This window comes from Microcaecilia unicolor, chromosome 2, assembly GCF_901765095.1.
Source record: "Microcaecilia unicolor chromosome 2, aMicUni1.1, whole genome shotgun sequence".
Lineage (NCBI taxonomy): Eukaryota > Metazoa > Chordata > Amphibia > Gymnophiona > Siphonopidae > Microcaecilia > Microcaecilia unicolor.
Genome location: NC_044032.1, coordinates 362,539,883 through 362,562,930, shown reverse-complemented (window position 1 = coordinate 362,562,930; position 23,048 = coordinate 362,539,883). Strand labels below are relative to the sequence as shown.

The 23,048-nt window shown below is 43.3% G+C and overlaps 1 protein-coding gene across 2 annotated transcripts in view; it reads left to right on the top strand.

Annotated features, from left to right (window-relative positions):
• The window catches only part of CSGALNACT1 (chondroitin sulfate N-acetylgalactosaminyltransferase 1), a 387,346-nt gene that overhangs the window by 310,130 nt on the left and 54,168 nt on the right, over positions 1–23,048 (top strand). For both annotated transcript variants that reach the window (XM_030194504.1, XM_030194505.1), the window contains exons 6-7: positions 5,767–5,945; positions 12,759–12,853. In XM_030194504.1, coding sequence (XP_030050364.1) covers positions 5,767–5,945; positions 12,759–12,853 — 274 coding nt within the window. The remainder of the gene's footprint in view (positions 1–5,766; positions 5,946–12,758; positions 12,854–23,048) is intronic.

Here is a 23,048-nt window from a genome sequence, read left to right as displayed (position 1 = left end):
ACCAAACTTTTTTCCTGCGTTTTGGAGTCAGGTGCGCATCCGTTGCTTCCATAAGTACCAGGTTATGAAATGCATTCCTCCAAGACCAGAAGCTGGGAGCCATTCTCTGCATCCAGTATTTCAGAATACACTTCTTCCCCACAACACATGCTTTGTAAACAAACAGGCGTTCACTCTTCAAAAGTGTGGCACAATGTCCCATCTGGCCCAGTTTTAGGCTAGCAGGCGAGGCGGTTATGCGCTTATGCAACATCTTGTTTTAAAAATGGCTGCTGAGACTCCCGTGAGACTGTCATGACCCGCGAGACTACAGTGGTAAGTCTCACCAACCATTTTGAAAAGACGATGCTGGGCAGAGTAGCAGCAGCAGGTGGGTAGGAAAGAGTGGGGTTCTTTCCTGCTCCCGAAGAAGCCACTAGACCACCAGGGCCCTTCAAGGTAAGGGGGTGGTGGTAGTGTGTGTGTGGGGGCAGTGGTAGTGTCTGTGGGGGGTGGCAGTTGTGAGGGGGTGGCGGTAGCGCGGGTGGTGTGGGGGGCCAAAGTACTCACATTGCCTGGGGGCCCAGAGTACTCTGTCTGCCCCTGATGGCTCATGTAATTTTTTCCAACTCCTCTACATGTAATTGCATGCATGTGTGTATGTTGGGAGTTGTGGTTGTGGCCACCCTCCAATCTTCAGGTACTAAAGATGATTTTAATGACAGGTTACATATTACTAACAGCAGATCAGCAATTTCATGCATGAGTTCTTTGAGTACCCTTGGATGTATGCCATCTGGTCCAGGTGATTTACGACTCTTTAATTTGTCAATTTGGCTCTTACATCTTCTTCTGTAAAGACAGAAGCAAAGAATTCATTCAGTTTCTCCGCTATGGCCTTGTCCTCACTGAGCGCCCCTTTTGCTCCTTCATGATCTAACGGTCCCACGGATTTCCTCACATGTTTTCTGCTTCTGATGTACCTGAACAAGTTGTTACTGTGAGTTTTAGCCTCTGCAGCAAGTTTCTCTTCATATTCTCTTTTAGCCTTCTTTATTAATGCTTTGCCTCTGACTTGCCAGTGCTTATGTTGCTTCTTATTTTCTTCATTTGGGTCCTTTTTCCATTCTTTGAAGGGCACTCTTTTGGCTGTAATGGCCTCCTTTACTTCACCTTTTAACCATGCTGGCTGATGTTTTCTCTTCTTTTCACCTTTGCAAATACGTGGAATGCATCTGGACTGGGCTTCCAAGATGGTATGTTTGAATAATGTCCACGCCTGATTTAGTGTCCAAACCTTTGCAGCCAATCCTTTTAGTTTCTTTTTAACCATTTTCCTCATTTTATTATAGTCACCCTTTCGAAAACTAAATGCAGCTACAGTAGATTTCTCATGTTACAGAATACACTTAAATATGCGTAAATTCTAATTAATGCCAATTAGTGCTGATAATTGCTTGTTAACTTCCAGTTATCAGCACTTCAACATCCAATTATCAGCACTGATTAGTTTGTTAAGTTATGCGCATTGTAATGGAATGTGCTTCAATTTCTGCACAGAAATTGAGGTGTGATATATAGAATCCCGGAGATAGCGTGCAGCTCAAAAGGGGGCATGTCCATGGGAGGGACAGGGGTGAGTTAGAGGCGTTCCCACAAATTAGGCACAATGTGATAGAATAGTGTCATTTGCATGCCCAACTGCTATTAGTTGCACGCCAGCATTTGCACTAGGTTTCAGCAGGCATAAGTGTGTCATCCAAAGTCAGGTGCAAGATCCGCTGTAAGCTAGTATTCTATTAAGAGGCTCCACACAGAGCGCCCTTTGCAGACCAGTTTAGCACAAATCTTCCTGGCACCTCACTTTTGGGGCCACTTATAGAATCCCCCCATTCTGTCCAAATCCACATACATGATGGGTTCTGATATTGCCTCCTATACACTGCGTGTATGTGCACATTTGCAATTTGCAGCAGATGTTCTTCGGCTCTGGGAAAGCAGTATAAAAGCTATATATGTGAGGACAAGGTGCTCCCTATTCCTAAAGAGCTTACAGTCTGAGTTGGAGCATAAGTTCAGGATTGCAGGGATCATTATATATGTATCTAGGTATAGCTCTTCAGTGTTTTCAGCATAACAGACCTCTCAGAACAGAGACTAGTTCACTAACAATTTCAGTGTGGCCAAATCTGTATTAATCTCCCAAAAATCTTTTAACACCGCATGCACAGATTAACAGAGGGCCCCCTAATGACAGGCTTTAGTAGAAGTAATGTTAAATGAGCACAGAAAAAAGTAGCATGGAGCCTGTGCTGAATTAGAATAAGATTCCCATTTATTGAACACTCTAAAAATGTACTATAACTATTTCTTGCCCAGTGAGCATCAGGCAGGTTACTGTAAGTAAATTCAAGATGTACACAAGTCAAAGCTGGGACCAGCTAGAGCTGGAAAACCAAAAGGCACATTAAAACACTCAGCACTCCCCCTTCCATCAGTGAGTCAGTCCAGGTCAGAAGTCGCAGTTCTGAACCAAAAGGTTTACTTTAAATTGGATGATGCAGGCAAAACATAGGAAAATTCCAGTGTTTGAATTTACATCCCAATTCAGTGAGCTAGTTGTAAGTCCCTCATTTAGGGTTATCATATTTACAGAGACAAAAAAAGAGGACACAAAAAAATAAAATGCGGCCCAACTCCCTCCACACAGTCACCCTGATCCCCCCCCCCCCCCCCCCAAAGTAAGCCAGATTCTATAAGCAATTAAAATACTGGTAAAAGTAACAGAAATGCATTTTCTTCCATACTCTGCTAAATACAAAATTAGAAAATATGTACATTTCCAAAAAAGCAAACATCTATGAGCAGCATGTCCCCCTTTCCTTTCCCTCCCGTCCATGAACTGCATGTCCCCCTCTCCTCTGCATCCCCTTCTATCTATGTGCTGCATTTCCCTCCTTTCCCTTCCCCCCTCCATGTAAGTCCTCGTCACCAATCTTTTTTCCAGACCCTCTCCCTCCCTGCACCTACACTCCATCCGCCTTTTTTACAGCCCCTTCCCTCCCTCCACCCATCCACCCACACAATTCCATCCATCTTCCGTGAACTTACCATAATGTCCCTTGTGGTCTAGTGACTTCTTTGGGTCAGGAAAGAAGTCTCAGGAGGCCGATGCTTAATGTCTTGGCAGCCATTTTCAAGAAGTGGCGACAGCAGGCAGGTCAGGGCAGCGGGCAGAAAGAGTGGAGTTCTTTCCTGTCCCAAAGAGGCTGTTAAATCACCAGGGTGAGTTATGTAAGGTTCGAGAGGAGGAGAAGGCCAGCCACCCCACCCATCAGCTCAGAATCCCGGACAAATGGGTGGGCTGGAAAAAACTGCCCGGACCCCCGACAGTCCCCTGAAAAGGAGAACATGTTCCAGGAAATCTGGACATATGGTAACCCTGCCCTCATTCTACTCATCAAATTCAACACTGCTGGTCTGATAATGCACCAACCAAGATAAGGTTGTCAGAAATCTCCCTCCTGGAATTGGATAACTTGGCAGCTCTCCAGCACTAATCATTGAGCAACTGTGCCTAATCCCCATGCTCATTCACAAACTAGTGCTGTTGCCACACCCAAAGCTACATAGTAACATAGTAGATGACGGCAGAAAAAGACCTGCACGGTCCACCCAGTCTGCCCAATAAGATAAACTCACATGTGCCATTTTTTGTGTATACCTTACCTTGATTTGTACCTGTCTTTTTCAGGGCACAGACCGTATAAGTCTGCCCAGCACTATCCCCACCTCCCAACCCCCAGCCCTGCCTCCCACCACCGGCTAAGCTTCTGGGGATCCCTTCATTCTGAGCAGGATTCCTTTATGCTTATCCCACGCATGTTTGAATTCTGTTACCATTTTCCTCTCCACCACCTCCCGTGGGAGGGCATTCCAAGCATCCACCATTCTCTCCGTGAAAAAATACTTCCTGACATTTTTCTTGAGTCTGTCCCCCTTCAATCTCATTTAATGTCCTCTAGTTCTACCGCCTTCCCATCTCCGGAAAAGGTTCGTTTGCGGATTAATACCTTTCAAATATTTGAACGTCTGTATCATATCACCCCTGTTTCTCTTTTCCTCCAGGGTATACATGTTCAGGTCAACAAGTCTCTCCTCATACGTCTTGTAACGCAAATCCCATACCATTCTCGTAGCTTTTCTTTGCACCGCTTCCATTTTTTTAACATCCTTCACAAGATACGGCCTCCAAAACTGAACACAATACTCCAGGTGGGGCCTCACCATCGTCTTATACAGGGGTATTAAAACCTCTTTTCTTCTGCTGGTCACACCTCTCTCTATACAGCCTAGCAATCTTCTACAGTAGGCTCTGTACTTTTCCCTGCTACGTCTACAGAGGTGAAGTGGGGAAAAGCCATGAATGGAAATTGGGAGGCAAGGGTGGGGGGGGGGGGGAGAGAATGAAAAGTGAATTTGACTCAGGGGAGGCAATGAGGAAAGAAGAAATGGGGCATCATGGTAGAAGGCCCACAAATGTATATTTGCCTAGGGCCCAATATAGTGTTAATCCAGCCCTGCCTGCACTGATTTTACTCCTGACTTATTGTTTTCCCCCTCCCCCCCCTTTGCAAAACCTTGCTGGGAGAAATTTATGGCTGGGGTGTGAATGTATCCTCTCCCTTACTCTCCCGCCTGTAAATATTGCTGCTGTTGATCCTGAGCAAGCCCCTGCTGCAGATAACCTGGTTTGGTTTGTATTTCTACAAACAATGTGCATTTTTCCCTAGAAAGGGCTTTGGTAGTGTTTTCTCTTAATGTCTAGTGACCTTTCACTGTGCATGGGTAGTCCATGCTGTTTTATTCTCCATCTGGCTGGTTGTATAGATAAAGCAGTAAACCAGATTTATGGTAGACATGTTCAGTGTGTTGGGGATTTGTTTAATGTATTGGGAGGATGGAGAAGGTGACAGTTAAAAGTGAGCATAGGGGACCTACAGCATCCTCTTCTGAACCTTAGGTTTTGAGGCTTATCATGGGAATAAGACTGACTGAGCTGTCAAACTGACTTGTTTTCTAAACAGTCAGACTCATCTGATTGTAAAACACATGCATTGAAGATGCTGAATTTCGTTTGTAAGGCGTGCTGCTACTGCAAGCAGAGCAAGTCCAGGCAGCAGTTGATAGGTGCTGAAATCCAGCAGCAGAAGTTAGCTGGAGCATATTATCTTCTGTAAAATACGGGTTCCAAGTTTATTCTAAAGTTTCAGGAGATGATTCTAGGGGGAAAGTATTGCGTAAAAAGGACGATATCAAATGTTTGCAGAAATAAGCCAGCATGATTATGATTCTGATGGCATCCTTAAGGGAGCAGTTGGCTAGCCTGGCATTCTACTATGTTTGCAGATATAAGGGAATGGTGTAAGAGAAAACAGTGTGGTGTAGATCAACCCTTTGGTCCTATGAGGGGGAGCAAGGGAACAACATGCAAAGTATAGGTTGTTATGCTGTCTGCTGAACCGTGAACAGAACTAATACAGTTGCCAATAAAGGAACATTTGTTGAACAGGCTACTGTAGACAGGCAGTTTTTGATTCAGGGTTCATTTTGTTTAAGCCAGACGTTTTTGTTTTGTGACAAATTTCCCTCACCACCACCTTCCAAGGTGAGTGGATGGCTCATCTTGTTAATGATACAGTCCTTTCTGTGTAACAGCTATCATACTGACAAAACATCCTCCTGTGTTTACATTTTTCAAGTTTCCCAAGTGCTTTGTTCTTTCAGAGCCATGAACTTCAGGAACTTCACTTTCATCCAGCTAAATGAAGAGTTTTCCCGGGGGAAGGGACTGGACGTGGGAGCCAAAGCGTGGAAGGGAAGCAATGTGATCCTCTTTTTCTGTGATGTGGACATCTACTTTAACACAGAGTTCCTCAACTCCTGCAGATTGAACACACAGCCAGGTACATGCACTGCTAACTTAAGAAGCCATTTTTAGATGCTTCCTGAGGCCTGCCTAGTTTCCAGGATGCTAGTAGTGTAAATTCTGTCCAAGCAGCCCCTGTAGCATGTATGTATGTTGGGTGAGGGGGGAGGGGGAGAGGGGTCCTACATGTAGCCACTTCCAGATCTTTGGAGGTGGGTTTACCCCTCTTTTCCTTTATAGGGACCCTTAATTTGAACTTAGGCCACTGTGGGATGCGGATATGCTTGGATTGAAATCTGCCCTTCCACCCCTGTCAGTATTTTAATGTCCCTCACTTCTCTCCTGAAAATTTGATACTGTAAAATAACTCTGCCTGGAAGTGGTTGCCTTTCGATTCAAAGGTCACAGGTTCAGGGCTGGCTTATGTATGACTGAAAAAAAATTCTGAGCAACTTTGAGTGAGATCCCTAATTGGATGGATGAGATATTTTGCCAGGAGGATGCTTGGGTGTATAGAGAGAGGAATGGCCAGCAGGAAAAAAGGATGTGATTTTGCCTCTGAATAAGTCTCTGGTAAGACCTCATTTAGAGTACTATGTTCATTTCTGGAGAGCGTACCTTCAAATAGATATAGACAAGATGGAGTCAGTCCAGAAGGTGACGATTAAATTTGTCAGTGGTCTTGGTCATAAAGTGTATGAGGACAGCAAAGATCTTGATATGTATACTTTGGAAGAAAGATGGAAGAGGGGAGATATGATAGAGACATTTAAATATCTCTGTGGCTCAAATGCACAGGAGAGAAGTATCTTTCAATTGAAAGGAAGCTGTGGAATGAGAGGGCATAGGTAGGGTTACCATATGTCCAGATTTCCCCGGACATGTCCTCTTTTTGAGGACATGTCCGGGGCGTCAGACGGGTTTTGCCCTCCTGCCTGTTTGTTCGGATTTCTGGACAAACGGGTGGGCGGGCAGGCGAGCGGCGTCGTGGGTCTCCCCTCCCCTTACTTACTATCTGCCCTGGTGGTCTAGTGACCTCTTTGGGGCAGGAAAGAGCCCCCTCTTTCCTGCCTGGAGCACTGCCTGTCCTTGCCCTGCATCCTTCTCAGTCTCGGCTCGGGATTCAAAATGGCCACCGGGAGTTGAAGCGGCCTCGCGAGACTTCAACTCTCGGCGGCCATTTCGAATCCTGGGCCAAGACCGAGAAGGATGCAGGGCAAGGCAGCGCTCTGGGCAGGAAAGAAGGGGCTCTTTCCTGCCCCGAAGAGGTCACTAGACCACCAGGGCAGTAGATAGTAAGTAAAGGGAAGGGAGGGGAATATGTGACAAGGGGGAGGGGAGGTGACGGGGGGCAGGGGAGGGGAATATGTGACCCAGGGGGGAGGGGAATATGTGACGGGGGCGGGGTGAGAGCGAGAAAGGGCGGGGTGAGGATCCGAAAGGGACGTGGTGTGGGCGGGGCGGGGCAGGGGGCGTGACGTGTCCTCTTTTTCAGAGGACAAAATATGGTAACTCTAGGCATAGGATGAAGGTGAAAGGGGACAGACTCAGGAGTAATCTAAGGAAATACTTCTTCATGGAAAGGGTGGTGAATATGTGGAACAGCCCTGTTTGTGGATGTGGTGGAAACAAAGACTGTATCTGAATTCGGGAAGGCTTGAGACAAGAACATAGGATCTCTAAGGGAGTGATAGGGAGAGTAGATGGCATGGAAGGGTAGACTGGATAGGCCATATGGTCTTTATCTGCCTTCATTTTTTTATGTTTCTTTGTTATTCTCAGCAGTGAGCTTCTGACTAAAGAAGATTATTTTATAGATCATTACATAAATTTTAACAATCCCATGTTGTGTTGGTGTTGATAAAACTTTGAAATGGACTAGCATTTAAGCAATGATGTAAGTACAGGGAAACCAGGGGGCCCAATATTCTGAAAATACTGAGCTCCTAAATTTATGCTCCTAAGTTAGCCTCCTAAATTTGTGCCCTATTTTCAGCCAAACTTAGGTGCATAAAGTTTCAGCTGAAAAGTCATCTTAAATTATGAACTTAAAAGTTATGCTCATAAATTTAAGACTACAGGGACCAAAAAACACAAAAAAGGGGGTCGACCAAAGAAGTTCCAAAACAGGGATATTTATAAGTAAAAAATCAACTCAAGACAAATATATAGAAGTGACTTGACACAGTCCTTAGTTTCAGCACTCTGCGCATCTCCCTCAGGAGTCTAAACACCAGTTTGAGTTGATATCACAGAAATGTCCAGTGTACAATCCAAAAAGAGATACAGTTAAATCTACATTGATAGGTGAAAGCTGATGAAAACGCCAAATGCAGTCAAGGATCAATACAATGAAAGACTGCCAGTGAAAGAACACCAAAAAGTTAGCAGATTTCTACAGTGGGAGAGACACGAACTATGTACCAGAAAGGAGGCCATTTTATGAGCATAGTGATGAAAGTTAGGAGCATAAAGGCTTTGAATATTGGGCCCCAGGATTCTAATCCCATTTTCCCCCACTGATAGCTCCTTGTACCCTTTGAACAGTTGCTTTAACTCATGCTGTCTCAGGTGCCTACTTAGACTGTAGGCTCTCTGGGAAAGGAATTTACCGTACTGAATTCTAAAAATGCAGTAAGCCGGTGTGAGAATTATTTGGAAAGAAGGTCTATAAATCCAAGAATGCATTATTATTTCTTCTGTGGTCATTTGAAACCTCCTCATTAGGCTCAACCAATGAAGAGAATGTTGAAATGGTTCATCAGGTTGGAGCCATAAATGATGGTTTTGTAATCTGTGGGACACAGAATTCCACGGGGTTTTTAAGAAAAGTAAACTCAAGCAAAGTAAGATCAGAATTTGATAAAGATTGTGGGACAAAGAAGCACATCACCATGTGTATGTGTGAGGGGACTTAATTGAATGCCCAAATGCGTTGTGAGGCTTTGGTCACAGAAAATATATCAGAATGATTTAATGTGTGTGTAATTACACTTACTCAGTGTCCAGGAACATAGGAGCCAACTTTTCAAAATGATTGGGGGGTGCTAATTCAGCACTCATTGCCATGTCCTTAAAAAGGAAAAAAAGCATAGCAGGGTCATGAGCACAGCTGGCCAGGCCATATTTAGATGTAGAGCAGAGCAGGTAGTGCGCACATTGGAAGGACATGTGGCTAAAAGAAGAGCTAGGGAAGCACTGAATATCCCACCAGTCTCTCTTTCTCCCCCAACCTCAGCTTAAAACCCACCAATTTACTCCACCTCACTTTTCTTCTCCCTCCCCCTCCCACCCACAGTCCATCTATACCACAGTCATAAACCTTCCAGTCCAACCTGGCCTATCCATATCACTCACACTCAGGCAGGATGATCGTTTTATTTTAGTGGAAAAGGAACATGATGTTCTTCTCCCATTTTTATTTCAATATGAGACTTGACTATAGGTCCTGTCCATTATAAAACTTTTCAGACTTGGCATCACACACTGCTAAAACTACCTCTGCTTTCCTTTGTCCACTGAGTAAAATAACTTGTACAACCTGGTGACCATAGGGCTGGAGGAAAATGGGAAAATACCTCTATTCTCCACCATTGACCCAGCCCAAATAGCATAGAAATATTTCCTTTTATGTTTATAATTTGTCTTATATTCTCTATCACTGCTTATTCTTTTAAGAATTCTTTTCCAGTCTTTCTCTCATTTTTTTCATTTCTCTTTATATGTTTGTCTCTCTACCTTCTCGCATTTCACTTCCTTCTAGTCTTGCCTCCTCATGCCACTTTTCACCCTTTTCTCACTTGTATGACTTTTCCTTCATTACCTCTCCTCGCACCTGCTGTGGAAATCTCAGCAGCTATTTTGACTGTGGAGTCGGTATGGGCAGGAGCAACTTGGGATCACTTGTGCCCCAAAGAGGTCACTGGACTACCAGGGCTTCTAAAGGTAGGCCCAGGGAAGGCCTTTGAGTGGTTGGAGGTGGGAGGTGGTGTGTGGTGGGGCAGGGAACAGGCCGAGTGGCAGTGTGTGGGTGGGTGGGGGGGGGGGGGGGTTGGTTTCAGCCAAATATGCACTGGCATTTTTGGACAAAAACAAAACATGGTTGAACCCAGATGTTGGGCCTGTTTTGCTGCCGAAACTGAAATTCAGTCAGCTTCTAACAGTTGAGGCAATCTGTTATCTTTCTGCCACATTTCTTGGTCTCTGATTCTGTTCCTATACTTGAGCATCTTCTCTGATTGTGTTTCTATACTTGAGCGTCTTCTCTTTCTCCATATTACATATGTAATATTCATTTAGTGCAGACACTTCCATTGGCAGAGTTGGGTTTTGTGTTTTTCTCCTTTACCACGATTTCCAGTTTTTTTTAGCATTGAACTTTATCGGTTGGAATGGGATTGTCCCAGGTGATCACAGCTTCCTGTGAAGGTGTTGAGGAGTGACTGCATGCAGGATAAGGCTCTGATACCACTAAAAAGTGCTTTTGAAAATAATAAGTCCCAGTCTTCAGGAAAATTCACTGCACTGTGGTTGGCTGCAGAATGTCTGCAACCTTTGCAAGACCAGTGGAATTTGGATACATTGTGGATGCCTTCGGAAGGGAAGATGATTGTGACTGCCAGAATGACCCTTGATGACACAATGTTGGAGCTGATAGGTTCAGTCCTGGAAGAGAATTCTTCAGCCCTTGGTCAACAAGGGAAAACAAGATGCAGAAACCATCTAGAAAACCATCTACACTGCTGTATTTAACTACCTGGACTCCAAATGGTGGAACTCAATATCCAAAGCCATAAGAAGCATCACTAACTGCCTCCAATTCAAAAAAAGACCTGAAAACCTACCTTTTTAAAAATTTCTATAACAAAATACGTAAGCTAAAGATGCTCTACAATACTTTCTAACTGATAAACACTACTGTAACTTCATCTAAGTGTAAAATTGTGAGCCACTTTGAACTGAAACCAGTTTTTAGAAAATAGTGGGATACAAGAATGCATAAATAAATAAAATAAAATCACAAAAAGCAAGCGTGCAGTGAAAATAAGACACAGAAAGAACACAGCAAATCTACTGTATAAAGTCAAGAAAAAAGTCCAAAACAACAAAGGGGGTAATTTTCTAAAGTGTTTTCCTTGTGTAACACATATTTTACATGAGGAAAATGGCTATTGTACCGCACATATTTGGGTGCACAGTTTCAAGTATATACATCAACAAGATGGTGTGTACTTATACACACTATGCACAGGCATTCTTTGAGGCCTAGTGTGGGTGGAGCAGGGGTGGAATGTACATATGTATTTTATGAAGTATATAAGTATTCACAAAGGGGGTAATGCCATAAGGAGCCACCTAGTTGTAGGTGGCAAGATGCCTAAATGGTAATATTCCAGTCATTTGCACACGTAAGTGGCCACTTGCTTAGTGATCTCTTATAAAATTCCAACTAGTGGAAAAGTACATGCCATGATTGGTAGCATGTGCTTTGCCAGTGGGCGGAGCATGGGCAGAGCACACAGGTATGTGCATAAATTATAGAATTCTATCATTTACACACCTACTTGCTAACGTCTAGGCACGGGCATTTGCAACAGCAATAGGGCTGTGTGAGGAATAGGTGGTATAGTGAAGAGCACTTCCCCACTGATATTGCAATTAAGCCAGCTTACAGCAAGGGGCGCTAACTCACTGATGCTAAGAGTAAGCCACTTTAGGGTGGGTGGGACAACCCTGCTGAGTTGAGGGGGCAGGGCTCAGGCAGTGCAGAGTTTAAATGTCCTGAAGCTGAATAGATTGGAGAATCTCCAAGTGCAGAGAACTACAAGTGTGTGGCAAGCAGGGATGCAATACCTAGGAAGAGCCCTGTAAGTGACAGAAGAAGAAGCAGATTTGAAGTAGGATAAGTTTATCTTACAACCTGGTTGACAGTGTGACTTGGGAAGTCAGTTCCAAGTGGTGCCCAGTGTGGAATATTGAAACTGGAACGCTGGGGATTCCAGGAAGAGAGAAGGTGGTTAGGTTACCTGTGGAGGGTGACCAAGTGTGTGTCGTGGGCCTACAGGAGCAGGCCACAGGAGAGAGAGAGTTTGAGTATAAGAAGTGACTTTGTATGTCTAGTATTCCTGACCTATGGAGAGAACAAGTTACACATTTCTCTGTATGTAAATAAATACTTTCCTTTTACCTTTAACCCCTGTGTGGTTGTGTTTACTAAGGGTCCAGGCCTGTCCGCAGAGTCACACTACCACAGGCTAGCATAAGTGATCGTGCTTTAATGTAATCACATTTTCAGCCTCATGCTAATATTCTATAAAGAAAAGTGGGTGCCTACATTTCTTTACAGAATAGGCTTAAAGTTCAGGTACAATGTGACTCAAAACACACTGAGAACCACATTGTGCTAGAAGGAAATGGAACAGGAAGCTTATGGAGAAGATGGGGTGGGGAGAATGTGTGTACTGGGGAGGAGAAGAGAGTTAGGTACCTAAGGTTGATGGGTGCTCCCACTGGCTTCCAGGCCTTACAGTAAAAAACAGTGGTGTGTCATCTTACAATTTTTTTGACTTGCAATCAGAGCTCCAGTTTAATAGCTTGTCTCTGGCTGCAAGCTGTATTCTTGCTGCAGTTAAGCATATGGTTTTTGGCCAAATTCTGTGAAACCAGTAATTACAGGAACCTTTGATCTCAAAGCTTTTTTTTTTCATTTTGTACCCAAACCCAGTCACATAACAAAATCAAAGAAAATCGTAAAAAAATGTTATTTTCTTTTTTTTAATAGAATTAATTAGAACATACAGCATATACCTATTTGTAATGGTTTCTTTTATCCTTTGGTTTTGATTTGCAGGAAAGAGGGTCTTTTATCCAGTCCTTTTTAGCCAGTATAACCCGTCTATCATTTATGGACACCATGATGCAGTCCCTTCTGTGGAACAGCAGTTGGTAAGCAAAACAGTCTCTCTGATCACTTTTCTTTCCCCAAAGACTGTGACATAATGCTGGTAGACCTGACACACACAAGACTGAGAACCACTGGGTTGTTTAAAAGTATTTAATTTGAGCATTAGTGCTGCACAGTAATGGCACCGACAACTCATTTCCACTAGCAAAATAATCAAAACCACATATATTTAAACTTTTATGTTTAATATTTCAGTTTATACAATTACATCTTACAATGTAACTGAGGAAAACAGAAAAAAATAAAATATTTTGAAAAAGAATTATAAGAGCAAAATTCTAATATCTGTTGTCCACAATTCTAGGTAATAAGACCAAGATATTGAAATTATAAAGGAAATTTTATAACAGAACAGATACAAAAATTTAGAGGTGGACCTCAGCTAGCCCTACAGTGTTCCCAAATTAACTATGAGAGTCATGTCTGTATTTTCAGCTCTTCCTTAGAAACCACACATTCTTAGAATTGCTTAGGATCACTGAAGACATAGGAATTATTCTGAAAATGTAAAGCAACAAATACAAGTAAATCGAAGCAAAAAAAAAGTCATTCCCAGAGCTTAAGCCCAAGGGCGGAGGGCCAAAAGCTCTTGGCACCTCTTCTGTGTACTCCTCAACAAATTAGGGTAAATTCTAATCTTTGATCCCAAGAGTTCACGATCCATATAAGGAAAATACAATTTTAGAACAGTGTCCCTGTCCGGTTCTAAAACAAATGTCACTAACCCCCCTGTTAGCCATGCAGCAATTCCAACACAGCCCATTCAAAGTGAGTGGGCTGTGTTGGCATTAGCGCAGGGCAGCTGCTAGCGCAGCTTAGTAAACGGGAAGGTAAGAGAGTGGTTTGCTGAGTTATAAGCTCCATAAATGATTATTCCAAAACATCTATTAAATTTACTTCCTGAAGATCTTCACTGTATTTAGCATTTGGCAATACCAAGTAATTTTCTCTCTCTAATGATGGTAAAGCAGTTCTTTAAAATATTTTCTAGCTATCTCAACTGATGTAATTAATGATAACTTTGGAAAGTTTAGAAATCTCAGTGTATTTTTTTCTCATTTGATTTTTCCATATATTTCATCTTCTTAGTAATATAGTTCTTATCCTTTATAAGAGTCCCACAGATTCCCTGTAAATAGGACACTTTTTTTTTTTCCAAAGTGGCCACTCTGACTGCTGGTTCAGTGCCTGGGCAGTCATAGGTCCAGAAACCACATTAAATTCAAAAGAGAACTTAGAAACCCGTTGATTTAAGGATGAGTTGAGAGTATACATGACTTTCCACTGCGTATCTGTGTAACTATTGCCAGCCTAACCAGCGTAGTCACCAGTGTCCCAGAAGCCCCTTCCCCTGCAACAGCCATCGTACTCACAGTCAGTTGTTCCGAACACTTGGTGTGAGTCCACCAGGAATCTCCCCAGGGGAGGAAGTGAGAGCTTGGAGATCCTCCACTCCTCCACATTCGGTCCTATTGAAGGCATCCATTCTCCTGGGCCGTCCTTCTGGATTGTGGTGGAGCCGGCCTGGGGACAGGGCTCAAAGAAACCCCATGTATATCGCTGCTGGAAAAATTGTCCAACAGGCACAGCTGAATAGTTGTGCACTCCTGAACGAGCAGGGACTCCAAATGAATCCAACATAGATTGCCTCAAAGGCTGGGGTCCACTCGGCAACGGAGGCAAGTGCTGAGTCATCCCTTTCCTTTTCCCCATCATCAGATAGGCAAGGCATCAAATCAAGCAGTCAAACACGGCAAGCAACGGAGCTCCTGCTCGAGTGTCTGTGCAAGACGCCATCTTGGTCAAAACCATGTATATGTAAATTTCAGTGGTTTTACTTGGAAAATGGAACTGCATTAATGTTTTGGCCTGTCAAAAACAGCAGTTGTTACATGAAAAGAGACAAAGTAGTTGGGTAGAGGTGATATTTTAATTAGACTAACCAGTGTTCTAAGGTGCTTACTTTCAGTACCACTTGAAACCCATTTCTCAGGGAACTCGAGCCAGTGAACTTCTGCTAAAGCTTTGTATTTAAGTACCAGATGTGCAAAAAAGAAACCATCATTTGCAGTGCATGATCTCTGATACATAGGCTGACTTCATAGATCATTATTGAGTAGGGGACAATCAGTAGTAAGTATGCAATTTGATCCTTCCTCTGCATTTGATTTAGTAGACCATTCTGTATTATTGCTGAAGCTGAGTGAGTTGGGAGTGCCTGACTAAAAGAACTTAATGTGTCAGGGTGGAAGGAAAATATCTATGCCATGGATAGTAACCTGTGGCGTTCCGTAGAGCTCTCCACTCAAGGTCTGCCTGACCTGAGAGCCCACTTGTTAAGTTAAGCTGATATTACTTTGCTTATTGCCAGAAGAGGGACAGAGAAGGGAGCTTCCTCATAGGGTACTGGCTGCAGGTGTAAATGGGCTACCCAGCTCGGGATGAGGAGAATCCCAAACCTAATACAGAACCAGGAAGTTGGGGAAGTGAGAGGAACTGGAGCCCATTCCTCAACAGGGTAAATGCTATCGTGAGACAGAGACCAACCTGCCTGAAGGGGGGGGGGGGGGGGGGTCAGGTTACCAACTGCCTGAACTAATGGAATTTGTTCTGGAAGGAGGACAGTTGCCAGTGGAGGAGAATATAGGAATTTCTCCTAAATAACCTAGAGCTTCTGTTTAGCTGTGTGGAGTTTGCAGAGACTGTTCCTGGCAGTCACAGCCTGCAGTTGGGATCAGGTTAGTGAGAATATCTGGTCAGTGGGAGGTACACTAAGGACACAGCTCTAGGCTGCATCGAGGAAATAGTGGTTCAAACCTATGGGAAGCATATGAACTGTGATGGACTCAAACTGAAAGTTTGTTGCTGGAAGAAATGTTAAACCCTTCCTGTGTTGTTTTGCATGAAGCCTTTTGGTGGCAAAGCCTAGTAAAAACAGTGATGAACATGCTGTTATGAATCTTTTTGGGCTTTTTTCTTTTGTATCCTGAGCAAACATGTTACAAGGACTTGTGTTTTGAGACTCACGGGTGAGTGCTGATAAACTATATCTGATGCTTGGGAAGGCAAGGCTCCATATAGAAGAGGACTTGATGATATTCCCAAGGACTTTGTACGCTTGACTCTGATTATTGAATGCAATTTTTTTTTTTTTTTTTGCTGAATAAAAGACTTCCTGTTTTGGAACATGGTTGCGTTGTGAATGCTGGAGCTGGAGAGTTGAAAATCCCAGACTGGAGTTGGATATGGATTTGTAGTTTTTTTTTTTTTTCTTTTTTCTTCAATGTGGAGTGCAAAAGTGATTAGTTCCAGTGTTGTGGTCCATGCCACGCCCTGCACGATGCTACAGTCTGTAGTCAATTCAATCCTACTATTTGACAACCAGAATTTAACCTCACCCATCACCAATGGTCCTTCCTTAACCACTTCGTACAGGACAGAATCACTGCAGAGTCTGCCTCAAGAGATGAGGGAATGGTGACTAGTGACATGTTCAAACAATAATGAACTATTCCACCAAAACTAGTGAAACTAAAATGTAAAAAAATAGTGGAAATATACACACATCCAATTAGCTTATATATCCAGTGACACTGAGTGTTTTCTTCAAAAAAATCCTTTTGGTTTTCCAATTTTTTTCACTTTATAAAGGAGGAAAGAAAGCCTCAACAGTCAAAGGTAATCGCCATAAGCTGGGCACTACTGGTGTAACCCACTTTATTTCAGAAGCCAAGGCATCTTATGACTAGAACCAATCATTGGCTAAAAACCACCAAAATGTTTAATTTTAATTTAAATCTTCCATTTTTATGTGCAATTCCAGTGGTATCACCAACTTTACAGAGCCAATGTAAATCTCTGTGCCACAATAATTTTCAAAAATGCCGGCCAGCATGTAAAATGAACAGTTTAATGCTGCATGTAAAATAAGGAATATCCCCGCAGAAGCCCAGTCGGTTGAAACATGTTCCAATTGGGATTGTGAGGAGCTGAAATTCTAGTGAACAGCTTCAGGATCGTGAGGAATTGAAGCTCAAGTTAAGTACTTCTTTAAAACATGCTTTGTGGTTAATAGTTGAATGGCAGAAAATGTTCTGAATAATGAATGTTGATTTTTGAACGATTGTGGCACAGAGGAGATTTACATTGGCTCTGCAAAGTTGATGATTCCATTGGAATTGCACATAAAAATGGATGATTTAAATTAAAATTGAACATTTTGGAGGTTTTTAGCCAATGATTGGACCCTCATCCTGTTGGTGGGCAGCCTCATTTTGGAGTCTCAGCGCTGTGGAATGAATCTGGTCATTCTGGAGGGTCTGGATTCTTTGGAGAACTTGTAGCTCCTCTTGGGCTCTGAGTTCACCATGGACTCCAGTTCTGAGGATCCTCCCTGTTGGGAGACTGGGGAAGAGCAGTCCCATGGATTCCAGCTCCTTTGTCATGAGGAGCAGTCTCATCTCTTAGACGATGTTGTGAGGTTCTTGGCCATGCTTTAGCTTCCTGATGCAGGTCCCTTGGGACCTCAAAGCATTTTCCACTCGATAAGGCCCTCATCTGCTTGATGAGGGCAGAGTGGGAATTCCCAGATGGTTCCCTTGGGATCGCCGGGGCTCTTGCTCATCTCTATACCTTCGCTGAGGAGGTTGAGAAGTGTTGGGTCTTCCTGAGGATGGATGCCCTAGTTATGGCAGTTATGCAGGTGACCGTTGTACCTGTCCAGGGGGGCTTGGCCCTTAGGGAGCGTCATGAAAAGAATGTGGAGCAGCAGCTCCACCTGGACTTGATCCCAAAACAGTATAATACATTTTATGCTGCTTATCCCAGAAATAAGCAGTGGATTGTCCCCAAGTCCATGTTAATAATGGCTTATAGACTTTTCTTTTAGAAAGTTAGCCAAACCTTTTTAAAACCCTGCTAAGCTAACTGCTTTTACCACATTCTCTGGCAACGAATTTCAGAATTTAATTACACATTGAATGAAGAAATATTTTCTCTGATTTGTTTTAAATTTACTACTTTGTAGCTTCATTGCTCCAGAGGAATTTTGCAGTCATCGTTTAAATTGAGAAATTAAAATGGAGAGCTCTGGAATGAGGGCTCAAGGAGTGAAGGTGTGTAAGAGGGGGGAGTATACTCATGACTAACCTAGAGTAATGGATGAATGGAATAGCCTCCTCATGGACAGAATCAAAATTCAACAAATATGTGACAAGCAGAGGAAGGAATTGTAGAGCCAAGTGTGAATAGACAGACTGGATGGGCTGTATAGGCTCTATCTGCCATCATGTTTTATGTCTAGTTATTTCTTGCCAAGAGAACACAGTTTGTAAATATGAACTATGATGTTTCTTGCCCGTTGGAAATGATTTGCGGGGTTCCGTAGGCTCTTTGTTATCAGTCCCTTTGTGCAATATTTACTCAATCCATTTATTAATGCTTTTAAGTTAATGATATTCATCTATATGTAACTTTTAGGATGAAATCACAAAGGGAAACATGTAGCAGGATGCCACAATGTACCTTCCTATGTAGTGAGAGGAGAAACATTCTAGATCCTTGCTCCAGAACAACGCCAATGAAAACTGATGAGGGAGTGATCTGTTCTGGGAAAGCAGCTTAATGGCATTAGAGTTTGGATCTGGTGAGTACTAGAAGTCTGCAGGAGAGAGGAGATAAGACCGAAGTCCTGGGTAATATCCTGACCTATCTAGTCCTCAGGGGAAGCGCCATGAACAAAGAAGCCATAAGTTATAGAGAGGAAAGAAGGAAATAATTTGGGGCTTTGAAAAACTGCACTGACTGAGAGGAACATGAAAGAGGAGAGGGGATTTGAGACTAGGGGTATATCCCATGCCTTAAAGATTGACCATCATTTGGGAGTATAGTGAAACCTCGGTTTTCGTCGATAATTCGTCTGAAAATTATCGATGAAAACTGAAACCGACGAAAACCGAGGCAAATTTTTAATCAAACAGCAGGCAATTTGAAGCAGCAGTGTGATCCCACAACCAGTGTTGGCAAAACGACGCCCTGGAAGAACTCTCCAGAAGAACGACATGTGAGAATGCAAAATTAGCAGCGTAGGCACGCCGACGAATTCCGAGGCGACCAACGAAAACCAAGACAAAATTTTTGCCAAAAAAATCAACGAAAACCGAAACCGACGAAATTCGAAGTCAACGAAAACCGAGGTTTCACTGTATATATAAAGAGGAGATTGGATTGCTAGAAGTCCTGAGAGTGAGGAAGGCACTTATAAAGGAGCAGAGAGTATGCAACACCCATCTGTAAATCATGAGCACAAGAGAATGCAGGAGACTACAGGAGAAAGCACACTTCAGAGAAGACCAAGGACTGTAAATACTTTAAACATTTTTGATACCTTTTGCAATCGTCTTACTTTGCTTTTATGAACTATTTGCTTAATTATTTTCATAGCTCTATTATTGAATATATGTTTGCATTTGAGGAGGATCAAGCAAATTAGAGGTTAATTTATACTATGTATTAGCCTTCCTCACTCATTTTTCAGAGTGAGTTTGGTGTGTCCACTCAGGGAATTTATATAGCCAGCAGTCAGGGGACACTTATACTGGTCTGTGTGCCTGGGGGAAAGATTTTGAGGAGATTGAACAGTTTTTGTCACAGACATAAATAAAATCTGTACCCAGCTCTAGGATTGCCCTCAGCCCCAACCCTTTTGGAGAGGTCCGTTACACTTACATCAATTGCACTAGCAGTTTGGCTACATGCTAACAGACGCAAGTTAAACCTGTAAAAATGAGGGTTTGCAGAAAAGAAACAATAAGTTTCATGCCTGGTGATTTACTCAGAAGAGATGCCTTTGGTAATGAAGGATGTGGTTTGTAGTTTAGGTATTCTATGGATTCTACCGCTTATTAAAACCTCAAATTGGCTTGGCGAAATATCCATTTTACCTGCATCAGCCCTACATTTTGCATCCTCTCTGAGCAGAGTAGCTTTGTGTCTATTATATATTCTATAATTTTATCAAGGCTAGACTATTTTAATGTTTATTTTTTTAACTACCAATTTTTATTCAAAAAAATGTCTATATAAAATAAAGGAAAAGTAACATTTATACAAGTAAGAATTACCCCCACCCTCCCCTTAATCTTCAACCCAAAGTCCCCCCACCACAGCTAAAACCCAACATTCTTGAACTCAGGATGCCCACTGTTGTTTCTTCAATGGACACCAACTGTGGTAGGAAGAACTAAATGCCCCCTCTCCCTCCCTCTAAAGCAGTCCATCTGCTATGCTTGTGACGTTTTTTTTTTTTGTTTTTTTTTAAGCTCTCAGAGAGATTGCCAAATAGGCTGCAGCTCATCTAATGCAGATGGATGGAGCACATCTAGCCAGTCTTGCACTGTTGCTGATTACAGCTCACATCCAGTTTGTCTTCAGTGATAGCCTATAAAACTTATCATGACCAAGGTCCAATCTATTTGAGGCAGAAATTGGTAAAATATGTCCTAAATCTTCTCTCATGCTCAGAAGGTGATTTGCTTTGTGTTTCATCAGTAAGGCTAAAGGAATAGGTGCAGAGTCCTGAGCACTCATTTTCTTGTAAGATTCACCAACTGTGTAGTAATAATCTGCAAAATTAGATTGTATCACAATCATTTGAGGTTTAGAAGACAGTTGAAATCATTGTTGTTTGACTGATAGCCCTGAAGACACCTCTTATAAGACTGAGGGGGTAGTAAAGAGGTAACTTAATATTACCTTTCTGGAGCTTGAGAGTTGATTATATATAGTTATGATGATTTTATGACATTTTGATTAGACAAGGTCTCGTTAAACTGAGCTATGTTTTATGGTGTTATTGTATGGCCTGGTATATTGACAATTGTGTATTGTTTTTATTGCTCTCAGAGGACAAGCAGGACAGGTGTATCCTTACTCTTGGGTGACATCATCCCAATGGAGCATGGTGCGGATTCTACACAGTGCACTATACCTTTAAGAGGCTTTTGGCAGTGGTCCTACCTTGCATGCATGAGCACCTGACCTTCAGTCTTGTTTTTTCCGTGAAGTAAGGAGGTCGCGTCTCACTGTATTTCCTCCTCAGCGCTTTTTTCTCACATAGTTACGCCTTCCCATGTGGTACTTTTTTCACATTTTGTTATTTTCTTCCCTCTCAGTTTGTCCTTCATATTTTTTTTTTAGTGTTTTCGGCTTTTAAGTTTTCTTGTTTATTGCAGCTTCTGAGGCTCTCTAAGGCCAAAGCACCAAGCTCTATTTGAGGTAAAACCCTTTTTGGCCTCACCATTGAGCCTTTTGATTTAGCTGCAGTTCTTTTTGCCGTGCCCCAGAAGACCCCTAATGGCTTCAAAAGATACACCCACTGCAGTCAGGTGATATCCAGCATTGACTCGCACAATTGGTGTGTAAGGTGCTTGGGTCCTGACCATGACCCATCTGTGTTTAAAAATGCAGAAAATAACACATAAAGTGCTTCAGACCACCAGAGGGAACTTTTTAGAACACTGAAGTCCAGTCCATCAACATCAACATCGGAAGCACCAACCCTAATGGCTACCAGGGGTACCGTCCGACACTGGGAATGCACCGGCATCTAGGAGATCTCCACCTTCCTCGACGTTGGGTACTAGTAGTGAGCCCCAAGACCGGTCTACATCGGATTTAGGACACGTGTGGATTCAACATCATCCTCTTTGGCAACAAGGGACTCCAATGTTTCAGGCATCAGGCAAAGTCCAAAAAGCATTGGTATCGGTCCTCTTCGACGCATGGTGCCGGAAGCCTGGGGTATCATTATTGCCAGCACCTGAGAAGCATTGGCACCGAGAGGACTGTTCCCCCTTTAGATATTGTTGCTTCAGCTCCCATGCAGCTTGGACCCCACTTCCGATACAACACCAACAACTTAGCAGGCTGTCTCCACACTGACACCAGCTCCAGTCCTCAATGACTGGTTCCGGGCCATGCTGAGGGAAGATTTAGCAAGTTTTCTACAGCTCCAAAATTCTCAGGCATTGAGGGCGCTTTCACCAGCCGCAGCACTCAGCCAGTCCGACCCCATGGCCCATGCTTCACATGTGGAGTGGTCTCCGACCCCCTTGTCTCAAGAGGCTTTGGTGTTGGTGCCTCCCTGTGCACAGCAACATACAACATCAGGAGAGGAACCTCCCTTGAAGTCAAGAACTAAACATGCACCTTGGCACCTAACCCCGAGGCCTGGACATTCTTCCAGACAGCCAAGACAGGTGCAGCCTCAGGAGTCTGATGCAGACCGGCCGGGGTGTCTGAGGAAGGGCTAGACTACCTCTTGGAAGAAGGGTTGTATAGCATACCCTCGGACCCTTTCTCTACCTGATGAGAGGAGGAAGTTACCACCTGAGCCCCTCCCCTTCACTCGTTTTGTCAAGGAAATGGCAGATGCCATTCCTTTTAAGTTTGAAATGGATGACAAACCTAGGGCTGAGTTATTCCAAGTCCTGGAGTTTGATTCTCCACCCAGAGATGCTGTGACAGTTCTGCTGCTCAGAGTTTTCTGGGATGCACAGGTGATGAACTGGAAGACCCCTTTCTCTGTGTAAGTAGTACCAAAGAAGGTGGATTCCATGTATCTGGAACCCGAAGGCTCCAGGATTCGAGGAAGTCCAGTTGCCACACCACTCCCTGGTGGTCGAATCCACTCTCTAGAGCTAGAAGTTTCAGGTCTCATGCCTTGGCACCCACGGGCAGGGAGGCCCAGACCTTAGATTCTGATGGTAGAAAGGTTTATCAGGCCTAGATGCTAGTCTCCCACATCCAGGACTACCAGCTTTACATGAGCATTTACTTGCAGTCCTTGGTTCGTAGTGTACTAGACTTTGCAGACACTCTCCCACAGGAGCAAGCTGCTGAGCATTGCCAGCTGGCCAAAAAGCAGAAGGAGTGCCAGAAATATCTGGTCAGTGGCGTGTATGATACTTTTGATATTGCATCCAGACTCTCTCTTTTGGATGTGGGGATGCAGAGACTCTCATGGCTGTGTGGCTTTGACCTTGAACCTAAAGTTCAGGAGAGGCTAGTGGACATACCTTGCTGGAGAGAGAACCTATTTTGGGGACAAGATAGAGGAGGTTGCTGACCTCATTAAGAAACATACTGACACCATCCAGTCTCTCTCCCAGCAGCCTC